At 42.1% G+C, this 21,316-nt stretch overlaps 1 protein-coding gene across 2 annotated transcripts in view; it reads left to right on the top strand.

Annotated features, from left to right (window-relative positions):
- The window catches only part of SH2D7 (SH2 domain containing 7), a 45,677-nt gene that overhangs the window by 20,723 nt on the left and 3,638 nt on the right, over positions 1–21,316 (top strand). Inside the window, exons 1-5 of one of the 2 annotated variants that reach the window (XM_048867975.2) lie at positions 7,164–7,630; positions 8,262–8,351; positions 11,404–11,569; positions 18,183–18,395; positions 20,118–21,113. In XM_048867975.2, coding sequence (XP_048723932.2) covers positions 7,287–7,630; positions 8,262–8,351; positions 11,404–11,569; positions 18,183–18,395; positions 20,118–21,113 — 1,809 coding nt within the window. In that variant the 5' untranslated portion in view covers positions 7,164–7,286. Of the gene's footprint in view, positions 1–7,163; positions 7,631–8,261; positions 8,352–11,403; positions 11,570–18,182; positions 18,396–20,117; positions 21,114–21,316 lie in introns of those variants that run through there. The other variant, XM_075132997.1, reaches the window with a different exon arrangement.

The raw sequence follows: 21,316 nt of genomic DNA, 5'->3' as shown, positions 1-21,316 counted from the left end.
TGTAGAGCTGCCTCATTTCTAGAGTTCTGGCAGAAACATGGGCCAGATCCTGGGCCGAGACTGAACTGTACAGAGCACAGTTAGGGGGTGATGTGCAAAGATGGATTAGAGCTCTACTCTACAACCCCGGATCCTGATATTGCTGTGTACTGGGTCAGCCCCTTTTAACCCAGGCAGTACATAGTGAAGGAGAAGTTGCAGCTGCTTTGTAACCTCTTCCCCAGTGGATTTTCTGTTCTGGGGACCCCAGGCATAGATTTATGCTGGCAGAGGCTGATATAAACTCTAGAAGATTTTGACCCTTGTGTTCCTAGGGAAGATCTTATTTGGGGCTTGGCAGTAGGCAAAGGGACAGAATAACTAGTCCTGCTGTGTAGCATTGCATAGAGAAATGTAAAGTCTCAGAGCTCTGTTCCATGCAGCAATCTGCATTATGTATTAGGGAACAATAATAAAAGGCATCCCAGAAGACCCACATACAGTGTTAAGGCCAAAATTCTCAAAAGCTACATGCACTATCAGTTGTCTCTGGTTTTGGGTTCACAAGTTAAGACAATTCAGGTTTGATTTTCAGAGGTGCTGGGCACCCCTAGCGCCCAATGACTTCATCTGGGATTGTGGGTGCTCTGCACTTCTGAATAATCAATCAGTCCCAGATAGCTCAAGTTTGGCATCCAAAGATCAGTGGCCACTTTTATAAATTTGGGCAAGTTTTTAAACTTAAAACTGCAGGAAAGCATCTGATGATGAAAGAGCTGATGACATTAGCTCTAAACAAAGTCCAGATCATTTTTTTCACAGAAATGCAAATTAACACCTACCAGTTTGACATTCCTATTTTTAACAGTTTGCAAATGAATGAACAAAAGCGTTTGTTCCCTCATGCAAAGTGTAAACGGCTCTAGTCAAATGGGAATATTATTTCTTTCCACTTATAAAAAGAAATGGTAAAAGGTCCTCTTGTCGAAGGTTTTAAAAATGTTTTTATTTACCCAAGGGAATGGAATATTGAAAGACCAGCATGTTCAGTTCCTACATTAAAATGGCCATATTGGGTCAGATCAATGGTCCATCTAGTCCAGTAACCTGTCTCCCAACAGTGGCCAGCACCAGATGCTTCAGAAGGAATGACCAGAACAGGGCAATTATTGAGTGATCGATCCCTGTCATCCAATCCCAGCTTCTGGCAGCCAGTGGTTTTGGGACACCGAAAGCATGGGGTTGCATCCCTGACCATCTTGGCTAATAAGCATTGATGGACCTATCCTCTAACAATTTATCTAATTATTTTTTTAACCGAGTTATACTTTTGGCCTTCACAACATCGCCTTACACCGAGTTCCATAGGTTAACTGCGTATTGTGTGAAGAAGTATTTCCTTATGTTTATTTTAAACGTGCTGCCCATTAATTTCATTGGGTGACCCTGGTTTTTCTATTCACTGTCTCCACGCCATTCATGAAGTTATAGACCTCTATCATATCCCTCCTTAGTCATCTCTTTTCTAAAATGAACAATCCCAGTCTTTTTAATCTCACTTTATATGGAAGCTGTTCCATCCCCTAATAATTTTCATTGCTCTTCTCTGTACCTTTTCCAGTTCTAATGTATCTTTTTTAAGATGAAGAGAACAGAACTGCATGCAGTATTCAAGGTGTGGGCATTCCATGGATCTTATTTATCCCTTTCCTAATGGTTCCTAACATTCTGTTAGCCTTTTTGACTGCCAGTCAAATTGATCAGATGTTTTCAGAGCACTATCCACAATGACTCCAAGATCTCTCTCTTGAGTGGTAACCACTAATTTAGAGCACATTTTGTATGTGTAGTTGGGATTATGTTTTCCAATATGCATAACTTTGCACTTATCAACACAGAATTTCATCTGCCATTTTGTTGCCCAGTCACCCAGTTTTGTAAGATCCCTTGTAACTCAAAAATGACAACAACGACTTAAGTAGATACATATTTAAAGCCCCTACTGTGATTAGTAGTGAAGGAGAACAGATCAGCTCAATCTAATTTCTTAGTTAGATATGTATTTAGATAGGTTTTTAAGATGCTGTCTTATATAACATTTTGTGCAGGTAACATGGAAGTGAAATACTGACAAAGACAGACTGAAATGGCTGTTTGATGTGGACAGAATACGGACATCAGGATGTCCCACATAGTTCTGAAAAGCAGCTCATGTGAATGCATAGGAGCCTCTATCCTAAGTGTTTACCCCCCAAGAGAAAATTTTGACAGGTTTCTAGTCTGTATTCACAAAAAGAAAAGGAGTACTTGTGGCACCTTAGAGACTAACAAATTTATTTGAGCATAGGCTTTCATGAGCTACAGCTCACTTCATCAGATGCATGCAGTGGAAAATACAGTGGGGAGATTTGCAACTCACTTTATTAATTTACATTGTTTCAAAATTAAAACCAAGTAGGATTTATTCAAGTATGCATCTTAAATGGGTATATATCACTGTTTAACTCCGCACTGACTATTCTGGAGGAGTCAGCCTTCTGTAAAAACTATGTGCTGTGCCCAATCCAGGCTGCTGCTGGCCCTGACATAGCAAGAGGGAAAACACTGCAAGCATTTAGCCCCTTTCTATGCAAGTGAGAATATTATACACATATGGTTATATTAACAGAGCTGCTCCAAATAGAAGGCCATGCGTTTTGGAAGCAAAATGTCAGGAACATATGCTGTATATACCAATGCTATACTTGTCACCAGTATGCCATATTAGTCAGCAAGAGGATGGCATTACACCTGCACAGGCAGGAAGCCCCTCTCTATAGTTGTTTGGATGACTGGCTCACTAACGTATCTCACATGAAAAGTGTACACACTGGCATTTCTGAATCTTGTCATTTTGCTCTCCCTAAATGGGCCATCATAATCTTGAGGCTCATTTTTATGTGAGCTCTCACAGCTACCTCTTTCACCCTAACTTCCTTTCTTTGAAGAAGTCAAGCTCCAGATAGTTTGCCTGTCCCCCGGGGGATGCTGCAACAGCGGAGGTCAGCTGAAGTGCTTTCACTTTCTCCCCACTCTAAGTATAAACTAGAGGGTCTAGTTGTAGGACATTCTTGGTAAGAGGGTTTTGGTTCTGGAATCTGCTTCCTTCCCTGTAAGAGTCCTGACTCAGTCACCTTTAGGACACTCTGCAAGACCTTCCCAGGGCCAAGGAAGGTCTGCTGGAGCAAGGGAATGGTACTATGAGTGGGAGATGCTGTTTGAGATTGGGAACTCATTTTATTGAAACTGGTTTAGATAAATTATGTGTACCTCACAGGCAAATGCCTGTCTTGAAATATGGTGGTGTGAGCACCAAAGCAGTTCTGTTAATGTGTGTCATGCTGCAGCATCATGAGTGGATAAAAATATCCAATTCTTGAGTGACGGTCATTGCCACAGATAATGCTGTTGTAAGGCGCAGGGCCGGAAGATGAAGCCAGCACACTATTGGTGCTTGAGGCCTGGTGCACTTTCCTCTTCACTCTCCTCTCTCTCAACCACCTCTCTTCAGCCTCTTTGATTCCCTGGTGCAGCGCAGCCCTGCAACGTAGCCAGTTGCTAGCTGCATCTTCCATCTTTGCAGTACCAGCTTTAAAGTTTTCAAGTTCCTCTTGCAAATGCCCTTGACATTGAGCCTTGGTTGGCACAGTGGCCTTGGAGCATCCACTAGTTCTCCATACAGGAGATCCTTTGGAATGCATCCATCGTCCATCTGGTTCAGATGACCAAGCCTACAGAGACATCTGTGTTTGAGAAGAGTGATTAGACTTGGCAACTTTTCTTTCTCAGATACTTTGATGTCAGGAAATTGCGTTTCCCACTTGATATTTAAAATTAGAAAGACCGAGGGTATGGAAGATGTTTAGCCTTCTCTCCTACCTGCTGCAAGTGGTCCAGGTCTTGCCACTATACAGTAGCATGCTCACAATGCATGTGTGGTAGACCTGTATCTTGGGAATTGGTGTCAATTTCCTGTTATCCCATACATGCCTCATCAGTTGGCTGAATGTGGTAGCTATTAGCCAGGATGGGCATGGAGGGTGTCCCTCGACTCTATTTGCCAGAAGCTAGGAGTGGATGATGGGGGATGGATCCCTTGATGATTACTTGTTCTGTTCATTCCCTCTGGATCACCTGGCATTGGCCACCATCAGAAGACAGGATACCTGGCTAGATGGATCTTTTGTCTGACCCAGCATGGCGTTTCTTAAGTTTGTATGTTAGCTCCCTTTCCAATGTGAGAATTATGCTAGTCATCTAGAGATAAGGTATCCAGTACAGTTGATCAGAGATAGCAGAAGTTGTGCTACTGAAACTTCAGGGAAAGACAATACATCTTGTGCCATAATCATTGTCTTCTTTAGACTGATGGTTACTCCAAATTCATCAACAACTATCACAAAGCTACTGCAAAGTTTCTGGAGCTGCTCTCACAAGCACTGTGCTGTCAGAAAAAGAAGTTCTCTTAACAGCAAGTGTTTGACTTTACTTTTTGCTCTTAGACATGCAATGTTGAAGAGTTTTCCATCTGATCTTGCACAGAAATGTACAACTTCAGTGCTAAATGAGAAAGCATGATGAAGCACCAGAAAGAGTACACAAAAAGAGTGCTGGTGCCAAAACACATCCCTGTTTGACACCGCTGCAGATTTTAGAGCCGTCAGATTGATCACCATTTTATTGGATTGTAGCCTTTATCATGGAAGGATTGAATCAGACTGAGGAGGACCGAGGGGCAGCCAGTTCCCTCTAGCAACTGGAAAAGTCCCTTTCTGCTGACCAGGTCAAAAGTCCGAGATCTATGAAGGCCAGGCAGAGAGGTTTTCCTTGTTCTTGACACTTTTCTTGCAATTGCCTTAATTTGAAGCCCATCTTGATAACTGATCTGTTGGCACGGAAGCTGCACTGACTCTCTATATATACACACATGTTCAGCCAGAACTTGCAGTCTTTTGAGAATGACCTGTGCAAATGCCTTGCCCACAACATTAAAGAGAGAAATTCTTCTGTAGTTGTTACAGTCACTCCAATCTCCTTTGTTTTTATACAGCATTATGATGTTGGCATCCTTCATGTCTTGTGATATCCCTCCTTTTCTCCAGCAGGCAAGCAAAACATTGTGTGATACTGAAGCACAACCTGTCGCCCTTGTTTCAGTACTTCAGCTGGAATTCCATTGTTTCCTGCCGCTTTTTCTGGTGCTAAAGAGGTGATTGCCTTTTCAAGATCATGTATAGATAGCTCTATATCAAGCTCTTCAATTTTCTGGAGCCTGGAGATTGCAGCTGGAGCCTCCCCACCTCTCCCCCGGGGCTCACAGCTGGAGTCCCCCAGCTCCAGGGTCAACAGCCAGAGCCAGAGAACAAATGTTAAATAGCAGCACTGTGAAACTATCCATTTCACTGCTGGTAGGCTCCCTGCTGTAAAATTAAGCCTGGCCAGGCTCATAGTTCAGGCTGTCAGCCCAGGCAGGGAGGGCTCCTGCTGTGAGCCCTGCACCTGGCTGACAGCTTAGGCTGTCAGCCAAAGGTGGTGGTAGGGAGCTCCCTCTGTGAGCCCACGGGGCTCTTGCTGTGAGCCCTGCTGTTGAGGCTGAGTGCCACAAACCCTGCTGCTGCCTCCCAATGATGGATTGCAAGGGGGGCGGGGAGGGAAACCTGGACCTTATGTCAGCCTAACTCTGTAGTGTAGACCAGGCCTCAGGTGATTCCAAAGTAAGGACAGCCTAAACACTCCTGTGTGCTGTTCAGCTCACTCAGGGGTATATTGAACTCAGACATTTGGTTATATCTAAACCAGGGTAGTCAACAGGCGGCCCATGGTCCAAACCCGGACTGCCAGAGGCTTTTCAGTGGGGGGTGGGGCATGCCAGAACCCGGGGCTTCCAGCCCCACAGGAAGCATAGTGAGACTCAGGGTTTCAGCCTCACCTGGAATGCCAGGGCTTGGGGCTTCAGCCCCTCCCAGACATGCCAGAGGTTGGGGCTTCAGCTTGGAGCTTCAGCTGAAGCCTGCAGCCTGGCATCTCATGTGGGAATGAAGCCCCAAGCCCCAGTGTTCCCCGGCACACCCGGTGAAGCTCTATTTAGAGAGGGTGGGGGAATACCTGCCCTCCCTGAGCTACGAGTCAGCCCAGAGCATCTGCCAGGGCTCCATTTAGAGAGAGCAGCGGGAGGGGCACCTGCACCCTGAGTTACATGTCAGCCCAGGCGCCACCTCCCCCAATCCTGCTAGCATGCAGCCAGGTACTCCTCTACCTGCATTAGCCCCACCCGCACTAACTGCCCATGGCCCCCCAGAGTTTCATGGTCCCATCAAAAGCCTTTGGCAGCCTGGATTTGGCCTGCGGTCCACCTATTGACTACCTCTGGAATAGGCATTGGGTATATTACACAGCATCTTATGTGTTCATTGAACAGGGGCACTTGGGGTGTGAAAAATGTTCCTCTGGAGTCCAGACCTTGACCAAGAAATCTGGATCTTGACAAAAAATAATTGACTGCCCAGATCTAAATGCTAACCCACTTTTATAAAAAGAGGTGAGTAGATACACTGTAATGAATATGGATATTTGTGTAAGGATCAGCAACTCCCCATACATTTGTGTAACAAAAATATAGTTGTAAAGAGCAAATAATAAAGAGATAATATATACACATGATAGAAATGTTTAGAATTTAAACTAGCATTCTTGCAGCATTCAACCAGTGTGGACTGGTCTCCTGTTTATTTTTTTTTCTTATTGATGTTTGTAAGCCCATCAGTATGTCTAAGCGTAACTATATAGGTCTCCATTTAACAGAGTTAATATCTATGTTAATCTGCATAAAGCTTTCTGCTAGATCTTCTTTACTGTACATATTCCATAACTGATTTAAAAAAATTGTTTGGAGCTGTTTAGATGTTTACATTCCTTTACAATATGCCTAAATTGTAATAAAGTAGGTTCCTCAGTGACTATGGTTTAGAAGTTCCAATATTTAACATGGTTTAGTTAATCCACTCAAAAGGCAAAACACCTTTTTGTAAAAGTGTCAGGGGAAAGTTTTCCCGTCAGACCTGTGGTATATCTAGATTGGTGTTACTGCAATACAAATAATAATTTTCTGCTTCCTGTTACATACCCAAAGCTTGCACTGACATCAGTTTTGTTCCAGAATACAGAGAAATATTGCATATTGGGATCAAATTCTATTATATGGATCAGAAAGGAAGATTTTGCATTAAAGTTCTTGCACAAGGGGAAAGCACCATATAGCCTTTGCAACAATGACAGCATTGAGCATATGTTATCTGGTTAATGAGCCAAAGGGAAGAGTGTACAATAAGCAAATGAGATGTCATATTCCCCATAATAAAGACAGTAGTGGAGGTTTACACGTAGCATTGCTCTCTTTTTTCTCCCTTCAAATGCTTCAGATTCAACTTCAAGACAGCATGGAGAATAAACAGCTGCAATTACTCTTAGGAAGGGAAACTAACCCAGCAACTGAAAACCAGTCCTTGGAGATGCTAAAAGATCTAGCATTGAAGTGGTTTATGGAGACACAGGTTCCTCTTATATTACAGAATGGTATTTTACCTGAGTGGTTCTATGGATTCATTACAAGAAAGTAAGACAGCCTATACCTTACTGTATAGCATAAAGTAGATTAAATAAATACGCTTGTCAAGTGCCTCTGTCTTCACAAATCCTCTCATATTTCAGACTAGGTTTTAGCTTACTTTGCAAAAAACCAACAAGTCACCAACCTCTGCTTACTTTAAAGTCATTGTTCTTCTAGTGAGAAGTGTTTAGCAGGATGGCATTCATATAGAGAAAGCAGGTTTTAAACCATGTCACTGTGTTTCATCACCTACATGTTGGTGTTTGGCATGTGTTCTGGAGAGGCGAGAATGCCTGAATGCAGTTTTGCATCAGCTTGTAATGTATTGTACAGTCTCTAGTCATCCAGGTATCAGTTTTAGAAATTGATTTTAACAGTCTGATAATTCATATAATTTTAATCCATCTTAATTTTTCTAACCAGAAACTTTAAAAATGAATGTTTTTGTTTGATGGTGGTATGAGAAGTGCTTTTCCAGCTGGAAATAACTGTAATGTCCATTGACTTGAACAAGTGTCTTTAGTGTGGCAATACACTGCATTTTGTGTCCCTAGGCGTCACTAGGAATTTTAGTGTACTACCTTGATAGAACTGGATACTAACTTGAAATTCATTGTAATCCACTCTTTTTCAACAGGCAGAGTGAAGAGCTGCTTAAAGACAAAGATGTTGGCTGTTTTCTTATCAGATTAAGTGACAGAACAATTGGTTACATTCTGTCATATAGGTAAGAACATGGAACATAAAGCTGCTGCCATTTGATTGGGAAATGTCACCATTTATAATTTGCTCTTCTTTTTACATACACCCTTCTTTGATTCATGAACCCTTTACACCTTTGAGTTTGCTTCCTGACCTGCTCAGGTGATTAGTTTATACCTTGAGTCATGAGGAATGAGGATCATCTCTCTTACACTTTCTAGCTAAATATCCCAAAAGAATAAAGAGGTCAGTAATCTACACAATGGCATGAAGTGTCATATTTATAGCTATTGGGAAACCAAGAAGAAATATATTACCAAAGTCTATGGTAATGATTTTATCTTTTGGATTTTTTTATTCCCTAAGAGCCCAGTCCTGAAGTTCTCACCCCATTAAATGAGTAGGGACTTCAAGACTGGGCCCTTTATTAGACTAAAAAACCAAGGCCTATTTTAAACTGATCATTCTGGTGAAGAAAGGATCATGAAACCCAATTACGAGGGAAAACTTTCATGGGCTAAAACCCACTTCATCAGATACATGGAGTGAAAAACACAGTAAGCAGAATATATATTATAGCACATGAAAAGCTGGGAGTTGCCTTACCAAGTTGGGGGGTCAGTGCTAACGAGCCAATTAATTTAAGGTGGAAGTGGCCTATTCTCAGCAGTTGACAAGAAAGGCTGAATACCAAGGGAGGGAAAATTACTTTTGTAGTGCAAACGAGGCCAATGCAATCAAGGTGACCCATTTCCAGCAGTTGACAAGCAGTTGCCATCATGTGCCAACAATGCCACTCTGCCATGTACATTGGCCAAACTGGACAGTCTTTACGCAAAAGAATAAATGGACACAAATCAGACATCAAGAATTGTAACATTCAAAAACCAGCAGGAGAGTACTTCAGTCTCCCTGGACGCTCAACAACAGACTTAAAAGTGGCAATTCTTCAACAAAAAAACTTCAAAAAAAGACTCCAACGACAAACTGCAGAACTGGAATTAATTTGCAAACTGGATACCATCAAATTAGGCCTTAATAAAGACTGGGAGTGGATGGGTAACTACAAAAAGTAATTTTCCTGTCTGCTGATTCTCAGCCCTTCTTATCAACTGTTGGAAATGGGCCACCTTGATTGCATTAGCCTTGTTAGCAGTACGAAAGTAATTTTCCCTCCCTTGGTATTCACCCCTTGTCAACTGTTGAGAATAGGCCACTTCCACCTTAAATGAATTGGCTTGTTAGCATTGACCCCCCACTTGGTAAGGCAACTCCCATCTTTTCATGTGGTATAATATACATTCTGCTTAGTGTATTTTTCATGCCAAGCATCTGATGAAGTGGGTTTTAGCCCACGAAAACTTATGCCCAAATAAATTTGTTAGTCTCTAAGGTGCCACAAGGACTCCTTGTTGTTTTTGCTGATACAGACTAACACGGCTACCACTCTGAAATCAATTATCAGGAAAGGTCTGCCTATCTGATCAGTATAGGAGATGGGGAGAGGCACATGCAAAACACTTCTGCTGTCCTTTCACAGTTGTTAGATATTGTGTGTGCAGCAGCAGCAACATGACTCATTGTGGTCAAATGCAAAACTGCTTTACGGTTCAACCAGCACGTCATGGGAGTTTCTCCTCTCCTTTTCTCACACTGACACCCTACCTCAGAACTCAGACCACATCTCCTCTTCCTCATTAGACTCACCATGAATTCACACTGCTTTTCAGCTAACAGGTTGGTGCTGAACCTCATACTGCTGTTTACCAAAAGGTGTTGGTGCTTAGCTCAATAGCTGGTCACTGGTGATGATTTTTTCCTAGGTTTGCTGCTGATGCAATGGATTTTCAGTCAAGTTCATGGGATCAGATTCAGAGGTAATGTGAGATGGTGCCAGAAATCTGTCATCAGCTGCTCCTGTGGAAAAAACCAACACCACATTTTTACCTTGTAAAAAGCCTTTGAAAAAAATCTCAATTTACACATTTTCGGTAGAAATTTGTTGGAGTGTGACCACTAAATTCTTCAAATATTCTGCCTGCACTGAGCATGTTTCATCGCAGGGCTTCAGGGTCTGAGCTGGACTTTCCCTGCAACAGCCACTCCTGCCTGCCTGCAGCCACAGTGGCCCCAGGCACCAGAACTGAGAGCAGGGAGACTGCCTCTCCTGGGCTCAAAATCCTCCCCTCAGTGGTGCCCAGGCAGTGAGAAGGAGACGGAGAAATAGCCCGACTGTACTGTGTTGGAGAGGAGCAGAGTGGGAGGTGGGCAGGAGCCAGGATTGGGCGTAGTGGATAGGAGCAGAGTAGGAGAGATGGCAGGAGCCAGAGGGCTGGATAGGAGTAGAAGAGGAGGAGGAGGGCAGGAGCCAAGATTTGGCATGATGGATAGGAGCAGAGGGGGAAGGAGGGCAGGAGTCAGGAGTGGGTGTGGTGGATAAGAGCAGAGGGAGACAGGGCAGGAGCTGGGATTAGGGGTGGATAGGAGCAAAGGGGAACAGAGACAGGCTGGGGCACTGGGACAGAAGGTCTGTCCACTAAAGCACATTCCCCTCCAGGGCCTGGCATGGAGCCCATTATTCCTGGATCTCACCATTCCTCCATGGTCAGCAAGTATCTGTGAAATCCACTGCCAGAGTAAGTTTCTCATCCCTTACTAGTGGCTGGTCCACATGGAGAATAACAGCCTACTAATGCTACAAGTTACAATCTTGCTGAGGACCCAATTTGAAGTCAATATGGTTCCACATGATGGAATTTCTATTTTTTTTCCAGTTTTTTTTAAATGTAGGAAATTACATTTAAAAACTACACTAAAAGAATATTATGGATGAAAGTCAAGCATTCAAAAGTTAGGACATTCGAGAATTAAGACTGTCCATGCAACAATAGGCCAAATCCAACCCTTTCATTCAAAATCTCTTCCTTTATAGTGTTTCAAATAAAATGGAAGCTGGTTCCAAACACCCTCAGGTTTGGGTTTTGCAAACCTGAACCATGAGTGCAAACACAGAACAGTCTTCTCAGCCTGTGTGTTGTGCTTGCTATTTAAGTCTAAACTATGTATTTCAATTGCAGAGGAAAAGATCGATGTCGGCATTTCGTCATTAATCACCTACGGAACGGACATTATGTAGTATCAGGGGATACCTGTACCCATGAAAGCCTCGCAGAGCTGATAAGCTATTACCAGACTTCAGAAATCAACCCTTTTGGAGAAAATCTTACAACAGTTTGTGCTCAGGTATGTTCAACTCTTCAGAATTCACTTAGTTCCTGATGAAATGAGATCAAACGTAGTAACTATTGCCTTTTGCTCAGGCTAAATATCAGAGAATCATAGGACTGGAAGGGACCTAGAGAGGTCTTCTAGTTCAGTCCCCTGCACTCAAGGCAGGACTGAGTGTTATCTAGACTATCCCTGACAGGTGTTTGTCTAATCTGCCCTTTAAAAATTTCCAATGATGGAAATTCTACAACCTTCCTAGGCAAGTTATTCCAGTGCTTAGCTACTCTGACAATTAGGAAGTTTTTCCTAAATGTCCAACCTAAACTGCCCTTGCTGCAATTTAAGCCCATTGCTTCTTGTCCTAGCCTCAGAGGTTATTGAGAACAATTTTTCTCCCTCCTCCTTCTGAAGAATCTTTCATGGACTTGAAAACTGTTATGTCCCCCCCGTCAGTCTTCTTCTCTTCAGACTAAACAAATCCAATTTTTTCAATCTTCCTTCACAGGTCATGTTTTCCAGACCTTAATAATTTTTGTTGCTTTTCTCTGGACTTTCTCCAATTTGTCCACATTTTTTCTGAAATGTGGCATCCAGAACTGGACACAATGCTTCAGTTGAGGCCTAATCAGTGTAGAGTAGAGCAGAAGAATTTTACTTCTTATGTCTTGCTTACAACACTCCTTCTAATACATGCCAGAATTATCTTTGCTTTTTTTGCAACAGTGTCACACTGTTGACTCAAATTTAGCTTGTGATCCACTATGACCCCAGGTCCTGTTCTGCAGTACTCCATCTGAGGCAGTCATTTCCCATTTTGTACGTGTTCAACTGATTACTCCAACTAGGAAGGAACACTTTGCATTTGTCCTTACTGAATTTCATCCTATTTACTTCAGACCATTTCAACAGTTTGTCCAGACCATGCTGAATTTTAATCCTGTCCTCCAAAGCACTTGCAAACCAGACCTGATCCCTGTGGGACCCCACTTGATATGCCCTTCCAGCTTGACTGTGACCCACTGATAACTACTCTCTGGGAATGGTTTTCCAACCAATTATACATCCATCTTATAGTAGCTCAATCTAGGTTGTATTTCCCTAGTTTCTTTATGAGACGGTCATGCGAGACAGTATCAACAGCCCTACTAAAGTTAAGATATACTACATCTCCCACTTCCCGCCCACATCCACAAGGCTTGTTACCTTGTCAAAGAAAGCTACTAGGTTGGTTTGATATGATTTGTTGTTGGCGAATCCAAGCTGACTTATCACCTTATTATCTTCTAGATGTTTGCAAATTGATTGCTTAGCTATTTGCTGCATTATTTTTCTGGGTACTGAAGTTAAGCTGACTGGTCTGTAATTCCCTAGTTGTCCTTATTCCCCTTTTTATAGATGGACACTATATTTGCCCTCTTCCAGTCCTCTGGAATCTCTCCCATCTTCCATGAGTTTTCAAAGATAATCACTAATGGCTCAGATAGCTCCTTTCTCAGCTCAAGTATCCTATGATTTATTTCATCAGGCCCTCATGCCTTGAAGACATCTAATTTGTCTAAATAATTTTTAACTTATTTCTCTAATTTACCCTCTCATCTTACCTCATTTTCACTGGCATTTACTATGTTAGGTATCCAGTCGCTACTGTTTGTTGAAAAAACAAAAAAAAAAGTCATTTAGCACTCCTGCCATTTCAACAGCTTGTTATTGCTTTTCCCCTCACTGAGTAATGGAGCTATGCTATTCTTGGTCTTCCTCTTGCTCCTAATGTATTTGTAGAATGTTTTCTTGTTACCCTTTATATCTCTAAGCTAGTTTAATCTCATTTTGTGCCTTGGCCTTTCTAAATTAGTCTCTACATACTTGTATGATTTGTTTATATTCATCCTTTGCAATTTGACTTAGTTTCCACTTTTTGTGGGACTCTTTTTTGAGTTTCAGATCATTGAAGATCTCCTGGTTAAGCCAGGGTAGTCTCTTGCCACACTTCCTATCTTTCCTTCGCAGTGGAATTGTTTGCTCTTGTGCCCTTAATAATGAAACTCTGAAAAACTGCCAGCTCTCTTGAACTGTTTTTCCCCTTAGACTTGCTTCCCATGGGATCAACTCCCTGAGTTTGCGAAAGTCGCTTTTTTGAAATCCATTATCTTTATTGTGCTGTTTTCCCTCTTACCATTCCTTAGAATCATGAACTTTATCATTTCATGATCACTTTCACCCAAGCTGCCTTCCACTTTCAAATTCTCAACCAGTTCCTCATTTGTCAAAATCAAATCTAGAACAACCTCTCCCTAGTAGCTTTCTCCACCTTCTGAAATAAAAAATTGTCCCCAATACATTCCAAGAACTTGTTGGATAATCTGTGCCCTGCTCTGTCATTTTTCCAAAGAGATGTCTGGGTAGTTGAAATCCACCATCAACAGCAAGTCCTGGGCTTTAGATGATTTTTTTTTTTAAAACAATTAAGAGCCTCATCCACTTCTTCTTCTTCCTTGTTAGGTGAGCTGTAGTAGACCCCGACCACATCACCACCCTAGGTTTTTACCCCTTTAATCCGTACCCAGAGACTTTCAACAAGTCTGTCTCCTATTTCCATCTCAACCTCACTACAAATGTGTACACATTTTTGATATACGAGGCAACACCTCCTCCCTTTTTTCCCTGCCTGTCCTTCCTGAGCAAGCTGTACCCTTCCGTACCAATATTATCTCCCCAAGTCTCTGTGATGCCAGCTATGTCATAGTTAGGTTTATTTACTAGCATTTGTAGTTCTTCCTGCTTATTCCCCATACTTCTCGTATCAAATCTAAGGTACTGATTTGATCCCCCCCACCATTGTTTTCTCTTGTTGCCCCCATGTCTTCCCACCTATGTGCAGGAAGCAAAAAAATTGTTCTCAGCCTGGTAAGCTGTCTTAGGTATTGATGCCAAATTAGACAAGCAGATAGAACTTGAAATGTGTGAAAGAATGCATTGGACACAATATCTTCAAGGAGCAGCTGTTGTAGAAGGATGGGGCTGCACAACTCGGATTAGATCAGGGAGCTGCAGGCTTTAGCCAACACCAGACTCTGGTTTTTGTTGTGTTAGAATTATGTAACATGAAAATAAAATAAATTAAAATACAAAGAACATGTCATACTACAGGATGGATTTGAGACCCATCATCAGGAAGAATTTCCACGGTGATTTCAGATGCCAGAACTTCACACACCCAGCCAGTAAAAATAAATGGCCTGAAGCCAGCAGTAGACCTAAATTTGCTTAGGGACCAGGCTAAGAGTCAGCTGTGCCCGTTATGTATGATTGCAGTGGATGCAGACAGAATGGGTGGTATCAAGAAAATTGCCTTATTAGGTGTTGCTGGCACCGAGGTCCCAGGTATTCTTAACAGCTTCCAACTCTGGCCCCTGGACAGTACTGATAGAGTGATCTGGATAGGATTTTAGCAGTATAGTTTGAGTACCTAGAAAGAATGAAATATTTCTCTTCCATATGAAAGTACACTACAGACTTGAAGCTCTAGGATCAGGCCTGCAATTTTGGCCCCTTAAGATATTTAGATTTGAGACAGAGTGGGTGATAAGTTGCAGCAATGTAAAGGTGCATGAGCTACTACTGAGGGAATTCTGTGCCAAAAAATTAAAAGTTCTGCACCAAAAATAAAAATTGTGCTCACAATATTTTAAAATTCAAATTTTATTTGTCAATAAATAAATGTGGCTCCAGCATGGCAGTGGGGATCACAGGCCAGTGGTTGCTTTGAGGTGGGAGATCACCCTGAAGCCCCCACCTCCTGCAGTACAGGGGATTGGCAGTGAAGTCAAGGTTGCAAAGATTTTCCATAGTTATGTCTATGAAATGCCATTTATCATAAATGGATCACAAATCCCCCTTAACTCTCTCAGAGAAGGGTCTATGAGAAGCCCCACCCAGAACTGAAAGCCTGCTACTGAAGCTCCAGAAATATGACTACACTATGGAATTTACTTAGCAAGTTGTTTAATTGTAGCTGACACTTTGTCCATCACCTGGCATGAGATCCATTGAAGTCAGTCAAGCAAGTAAATCTGACAACATGGAAAAGTACTCAAGTGTCGTGCCACACATGGGAAAAGTTACAAGGTATTACAAACCACAGGATGAGAAACGACAGTCCATGCGCCATGCTGAACATTCCAGAGGGGAAAAATAGTTCATGGCCAACCACTGTATATAGTGCAGGCATGATCTCTCAATGATCGATTGTGTTCTTCTTGGAAAGGGTTTCATGATTCCATTTGTACTCAAAAAATATGAAGGCTCATTCATGAAGGTGTATAGAAATGGAAAATGCAAAAGGAGGGCATGAGAAGCAATATATTGGCCAGGAGTAAGCATAGTTGTCACTTGCATAGTAAATGACTGTGGCACATGCCAAATATACAGATCATCCCTACCTTAAAAAAATTATAGGCACATCAGCTGGAGTCTGGGATGCAGGGGATATTTTAATCCTAGAGGACAGATAATACTTAATTGGCATTGATGCCTATTCAAGCTATATAGAGGTAGCTCAGCTAAAGGAGGCTACATCAGTCCAGATGACCTTAAAGCTTAGAGTTATTTTGTTAGATCTGGGATTTCTAAATAGTGAAAACTAACCGATCTCAGTTTGCCAGCAAAGATTTTAAGGCCGTCTCAGAAGATTTGGGATTTCATCATATAACCTGCAGTCCTACATATCCTCAGCATAATGAACTGGCAGAATAGGGAATTAATTTTTTTAAGAAGCTGTTAAAGACTAGACATACAATGGAAGTTTCTCTCATTATTGTGCTAAATTACTTGGCAACACTGTTAAAAAGTAACATGCTAAATTACTGCTGGGATATCAGATCTGGTTACGGCTCAAAGAGAAACTCAAACAAACGAGAGTTAATAAAAAGGAAAACAAAGAATATCACTGACAAAACTGCTGTATATCCAAGGATGTTTAAACCAGAAGAAATTATTAGAATTTGGACTGATGGCAGCTGAGGAGACAGGGGTGAGGTTAGACACCTGCTTGCCCCAAGATCATATTAGATTAAGTCAGAGGACACTTGCTGAAACAGACACCTGTTGCTGCTTCCAGAGATCCACTGAACAAATGACTTACCGAGTTTACATAGAAGAATGTGTCTGAACTCACCCATCACACTATCTGTAGACTTGTCAGGGGCCATGCACATCTGCACAGAAATGATGCAACAGATTGAGAACCACCATCTGGCACAGAGCCACTGGGCTCATTTACTAATGATGTTGGCTATATCAAGGCCACAACGGAAGCAGCAGCTACATCTTCAGTATAGTCAGCTGACTGGCCTGTTGCCACTTCCATAAAAAACTCACTGAACATTGCCGATTCTTTGAGGAATAGTTTGATGGAGAAAGAACAGAAGTTTATTTACTAATAAAGGCAAGGATAAATTAAGTAGCTGTTATTATGTAATCACATGGGTGTGGCTAAAGAGTTGGGGGGGTCAAGGCAGATGAGGCAGCTGCAGGCTTTGGTTGCTGTTGTGTTAGAGTTCTGTAATGTTTCAAGAAAAGAATGTTAAAATATAAGCACTGTTGCTTTAGTGCAGAGACCACCACAATGTCTCAATGATCAGAGGCCCATCAGGAAACATAACCAAGTCAAACTGAAATGAAAGTGGCAAAATTGTATAAACACACCTGTGTAATTTTTCCTTCTCTTTTCACCGTGGATGTTGCTGCTAATTTAGCACGGTCAAAGCCTCTTGCCCATCTAAGTCCATAGGTAGTTATCAGACATGGAGAATAGATACACTTTAGTCCCAGTTCTGCTCTCATTTTCACCAGTGTAAGTCATAAATAGCTCCACTGAAGTCAAGGGAGTTGCTAAAAATTTGCACTATCATACTTGAGAGCAGAATTTGGCCTTTTTTGGCTGTAATTTTAGATTACCTGCACATCTTATTTCTCCAGCACAAAACAAAAAGAAGAAATATCCCCCAGTGCAAATAGGTGCATCTGAGATCTAGTCTACTAGGAGTGCTATATCAGCGCAGCTGCACCAATACAGCTATGCTGCTGCACCATATCTGGTGAAGACACTCTATGCCAATGGGAGACTTCTCTCCCGTCAGCATAACTACCATGAGAGGTGGTAGCTATGTTGGCGGGAGAAGCTGTCCCGCCAACATAGCGCTGTCCACAACAGTGCTTGAATTGGTGTAATTTATGGCACACAGAGGGATGGCTTATTCACACCCTTGAGTGACCTACGTTGCACCAACATAAGTGGTAGTGTGTACAATTCTTGACACTTTGATTCTTGAAGTATCCCACCTTAACTACTGTCAGAGATAGGGTACCAGACTAGATGGACTATGGGTCTGTTCTGGTACAGCAATTTGATGTTCCTAACACTCCTTGTGGAGTATTATATAAAGCTATTTAAGAAGGTATTGCCTTATGCAGAATGAATAATTCAATATTGCTAACTGAACTTATTGATATCATTATTAAAAAGTAAAGATTTCATGCTATTGCTCTTTCAGGAAAGGCATGAACATCCCAGTTACCACCATAGTACTTATTCACATGTTTTAGTAACTACTAATTTTTTCCCCCACAGCCAATGGAGAATAGTTTATATGATGAGATTGCTTTGGATCAGCAAACCTCTTCAAAGCAAAGTAAATCAAACAGTGGCGAAGTCAATCCCTTGCTGAAAAGGCAAGCGTCTGGCAGCTCACAAACCACTGTGCTAATGAAGGAAGCCACCTCTGTACCTCCAAAGTCAAAGCACAAGAACTTATCAGGAGAAAGAAAGAACTTTAACCCCCAGGTAGGTTTTATGCAGAATGCAAAAGTAACAGCCCGCTGTTGGGACTTGTCTGAAGCAGAAAGCAGGTATCTTGAATTAGTGTTGTTAGGGTGACCTGCTGTGCTGTGACCATGTTCCAGGAAGTGCCGTACCAGTTTGGTGGTGTTTCAGAATCAGAAATACAGATTCAGTAACATTGCCCTTGGAATTATTTTCTGCCAACATAAGAATGGTCATACTGTGTCAGACCAAAGGTCCATCTAGCCCAGTATCTGGTCTTCCGACAGTGGCCAGTGCCAGGTGCTTCAGAGGGAATGAACAGGACAGGTAATCAAGTCATCCATCCCCTGTCACCCATTCTCAGCTTCTGCCAGAGGTGACCTTACTAGACAAAGGAAATGTGATCATATTTTTGGCCACTAGTGAAGAGTGAAATTCACCCCATGCAGAGGTCCAGGTACAAGGCCTGGGCACTCAAAATAGAGTGCTAAGTGGGACTTAAGTGCATAGGCCTTGTACTGGCCTTTCATACAGTGAGGAAATTTAATCCTATAAACACATATCCCCTGTTTTTCCCAGAAGTGTCACAGGAAAGCAATAAGGAGTCCAGTGGCATCTTAAAGGCTAACAGATTTATTTGGACATAAGGTTTTGTGGGCTAGAACCTGCTTCATAGGATGCATGGAGTGAAAATTACAGATGCAGGCATTATTATACTGACACGAAGAGACGGGAGTTACCTCACAAGCGGAGAACCAGTGTTGACAGGCCAATTCGATCAGGGTGGATAGTTGACACCTCCTCATCTATTATTAGGAGTGGACTACAATCCACCCTGATCGAATTGGCCTGTCAACACTGGTTCTCCACTTGTGAGGTAACTCCCTTCTCTTCTTGTGTCAGTATAATAATGCCTGCATCTGTAATTTTCACTCCATGCATCCCATGAAGAGGGTTCTAGCCCACAAAACCTTATGCCCAAATAAGTCTTAGTCTTTAAGGTGCCACCAGACTCATTGTTTTTGTGGATACAGACTAACCCTCCTGATAGGAAAGCAGTGATGCAGAAAGATCTAATAGTGATTGTGGACAGGTTACATATTAATTTTTGCAATGTGACTTGGCATCAAAAAAGCCAGTGCAATCTTGGGCTGCATAAGCAAATGCATCAAATCAGAGCAAGGAGGTGATTGTCTCTTCTCCTGTATGACTCTGGTGATCCCTTACCTAGAGCAGGACATTTGGTTCTGTGGTTCTCCACAGTGCTCTAAGACCCATGTCTGAGCTCACCTTCTGCCAAAAAAAGGAGGTAAAGAGCTGCTGAACAGCTGCTGCTTTTCAAGGGTGAGGAACTGACTTCTGAAGACAGGCCCAAATTCCTGCTGGTTGAGATTTTCAGAGAAATACTGAAGAGAATGTAACCATACATTCTCCTTGAAAATTAATGGGCTAAGTTCCCTATGTTTCTTTGAAAATCTCAACCACTGTCTTTATTCTGAATCAGGCCAAATTCCCCATTGCTTCAATAAGAGTTCGAGTAAGGAGTTGGATCTAAGTAAGGATGTAGTAAGTGCTACAGGATTTGTAAAATACCTAAGGATTCTTTGATTTCTGTAAAGTTGCCTGGGAGTAACCACGGTCTGAATGTATCACCACCTTTTGTGGATGCATTGCATTTTACATACATTACTGACCCCTGAAAATTGTGTTCCTCTCTTTCCTACCCCCACCCCCTCATATCAGGATCCAGACATAGCCCCACCACTGCCGGATAGGATCAGCTTGCTTATGCAGGAGACATTCAAGCTAGACTTAAACGATCAAGGAAACACTATATATGCAGAGCTGAACAAACATCATCTAAAGGACAGAGGCCTTAGTTTGGAGACCCACTCTGCCACTGACAAAGTCCTCATTGAGAAACCAGCCTGTTCATCACAAGGAGACACCCAGCAAAAACCAGGAGAACCAGACCAAGCAAACTACTCTCCTTGCAAAAAAATCAGCTCGGTGTATGCTTTGGCTAAGCAAGCCGAACGTTTCTATGACAAAAAAATTGATCTTATAAAGCTATCGCCTCCAGAAACTGTTTATTCTGAAGTTAAGCTTGAGCAAGGTAAAAGCCATTCCACACTTCCTTGGGGTCAAAATGTCCATTCTCTATCACTTTGTCCATCAACTTCTGCAGACACAAAGAAGTTGACATTAAGTACTCCTGCTTCAACACCCCCTAAGTTGTCTCCTAAGTTACCTATTAAAGCTAGGACCTCTGTGGAGTCCCAAAGTTCAGAAGAGCTATTTGCACCCTATGCAACCTTCCTCCAAAGCAATGAAAGGCTTAGAAAACCAAACAAGATCCTTTGTGATTCACCTACACATAGCACATATGGGCAGATTGAGAAGGTGAAAGCTTGTAAGCCTTTTGCTTCTGGCTCTGATAGTGGGAACAATACTTATGAACAGATTCCTGTTGGACAGCCAAAGTCATCTACTCATGACCAAGCTTCTGAGAGACATTCTAAGTCTCCTCTAGTACAACTCAATGATACTTATGATGAGGTGTCTTCTTTGACCATAGGATCCTCCAGAACAGAGAAGTGTACTGAAAATACGTATGAAAAGATCCCCGAGAATCTCCAGAAAGGCTCATCTGCAAAGCAAATTCCTGCTACTGATAACACATATGAGCAAATTTCCCTAGACCTTGTGAAGGGAGCAGAAGCAAAACCAAACCAGAAGGTACAGTACAGTTAATTGACTTTAAAAATAAAACCTGAGTACCATTCAGAATCATTCAAAAGGATCAGATCCTGTTTTCCTCAGGCAAATTTCTAAAGTCCTAAACTTCTAGGCACTTAAAACATGATTTCAGTTGTTTAAAGGATACTATTCAGGACAGAAAGCTCAAAGTTATAAACATCTTTAGCTTGTTATTAGATATC

The sequence above is a fragment of the Caretta caretta genome, chromosome 10, assembly GCF_965140235.1.
Source record: "Caretta caretta isolate rCarCar2 chromosome 10, rCarCar1.hap1, whole genome shotgun sequence".
NCBI lineage: Eukaryota > Metazoa > Chordata > Testudines > Cheloniidae > Caretta > Caretta caretta.
Note: the sequence above shows the minus strand (reverse complement) of the source record. Positions and strands in the feature narration are given on the sequence as shown.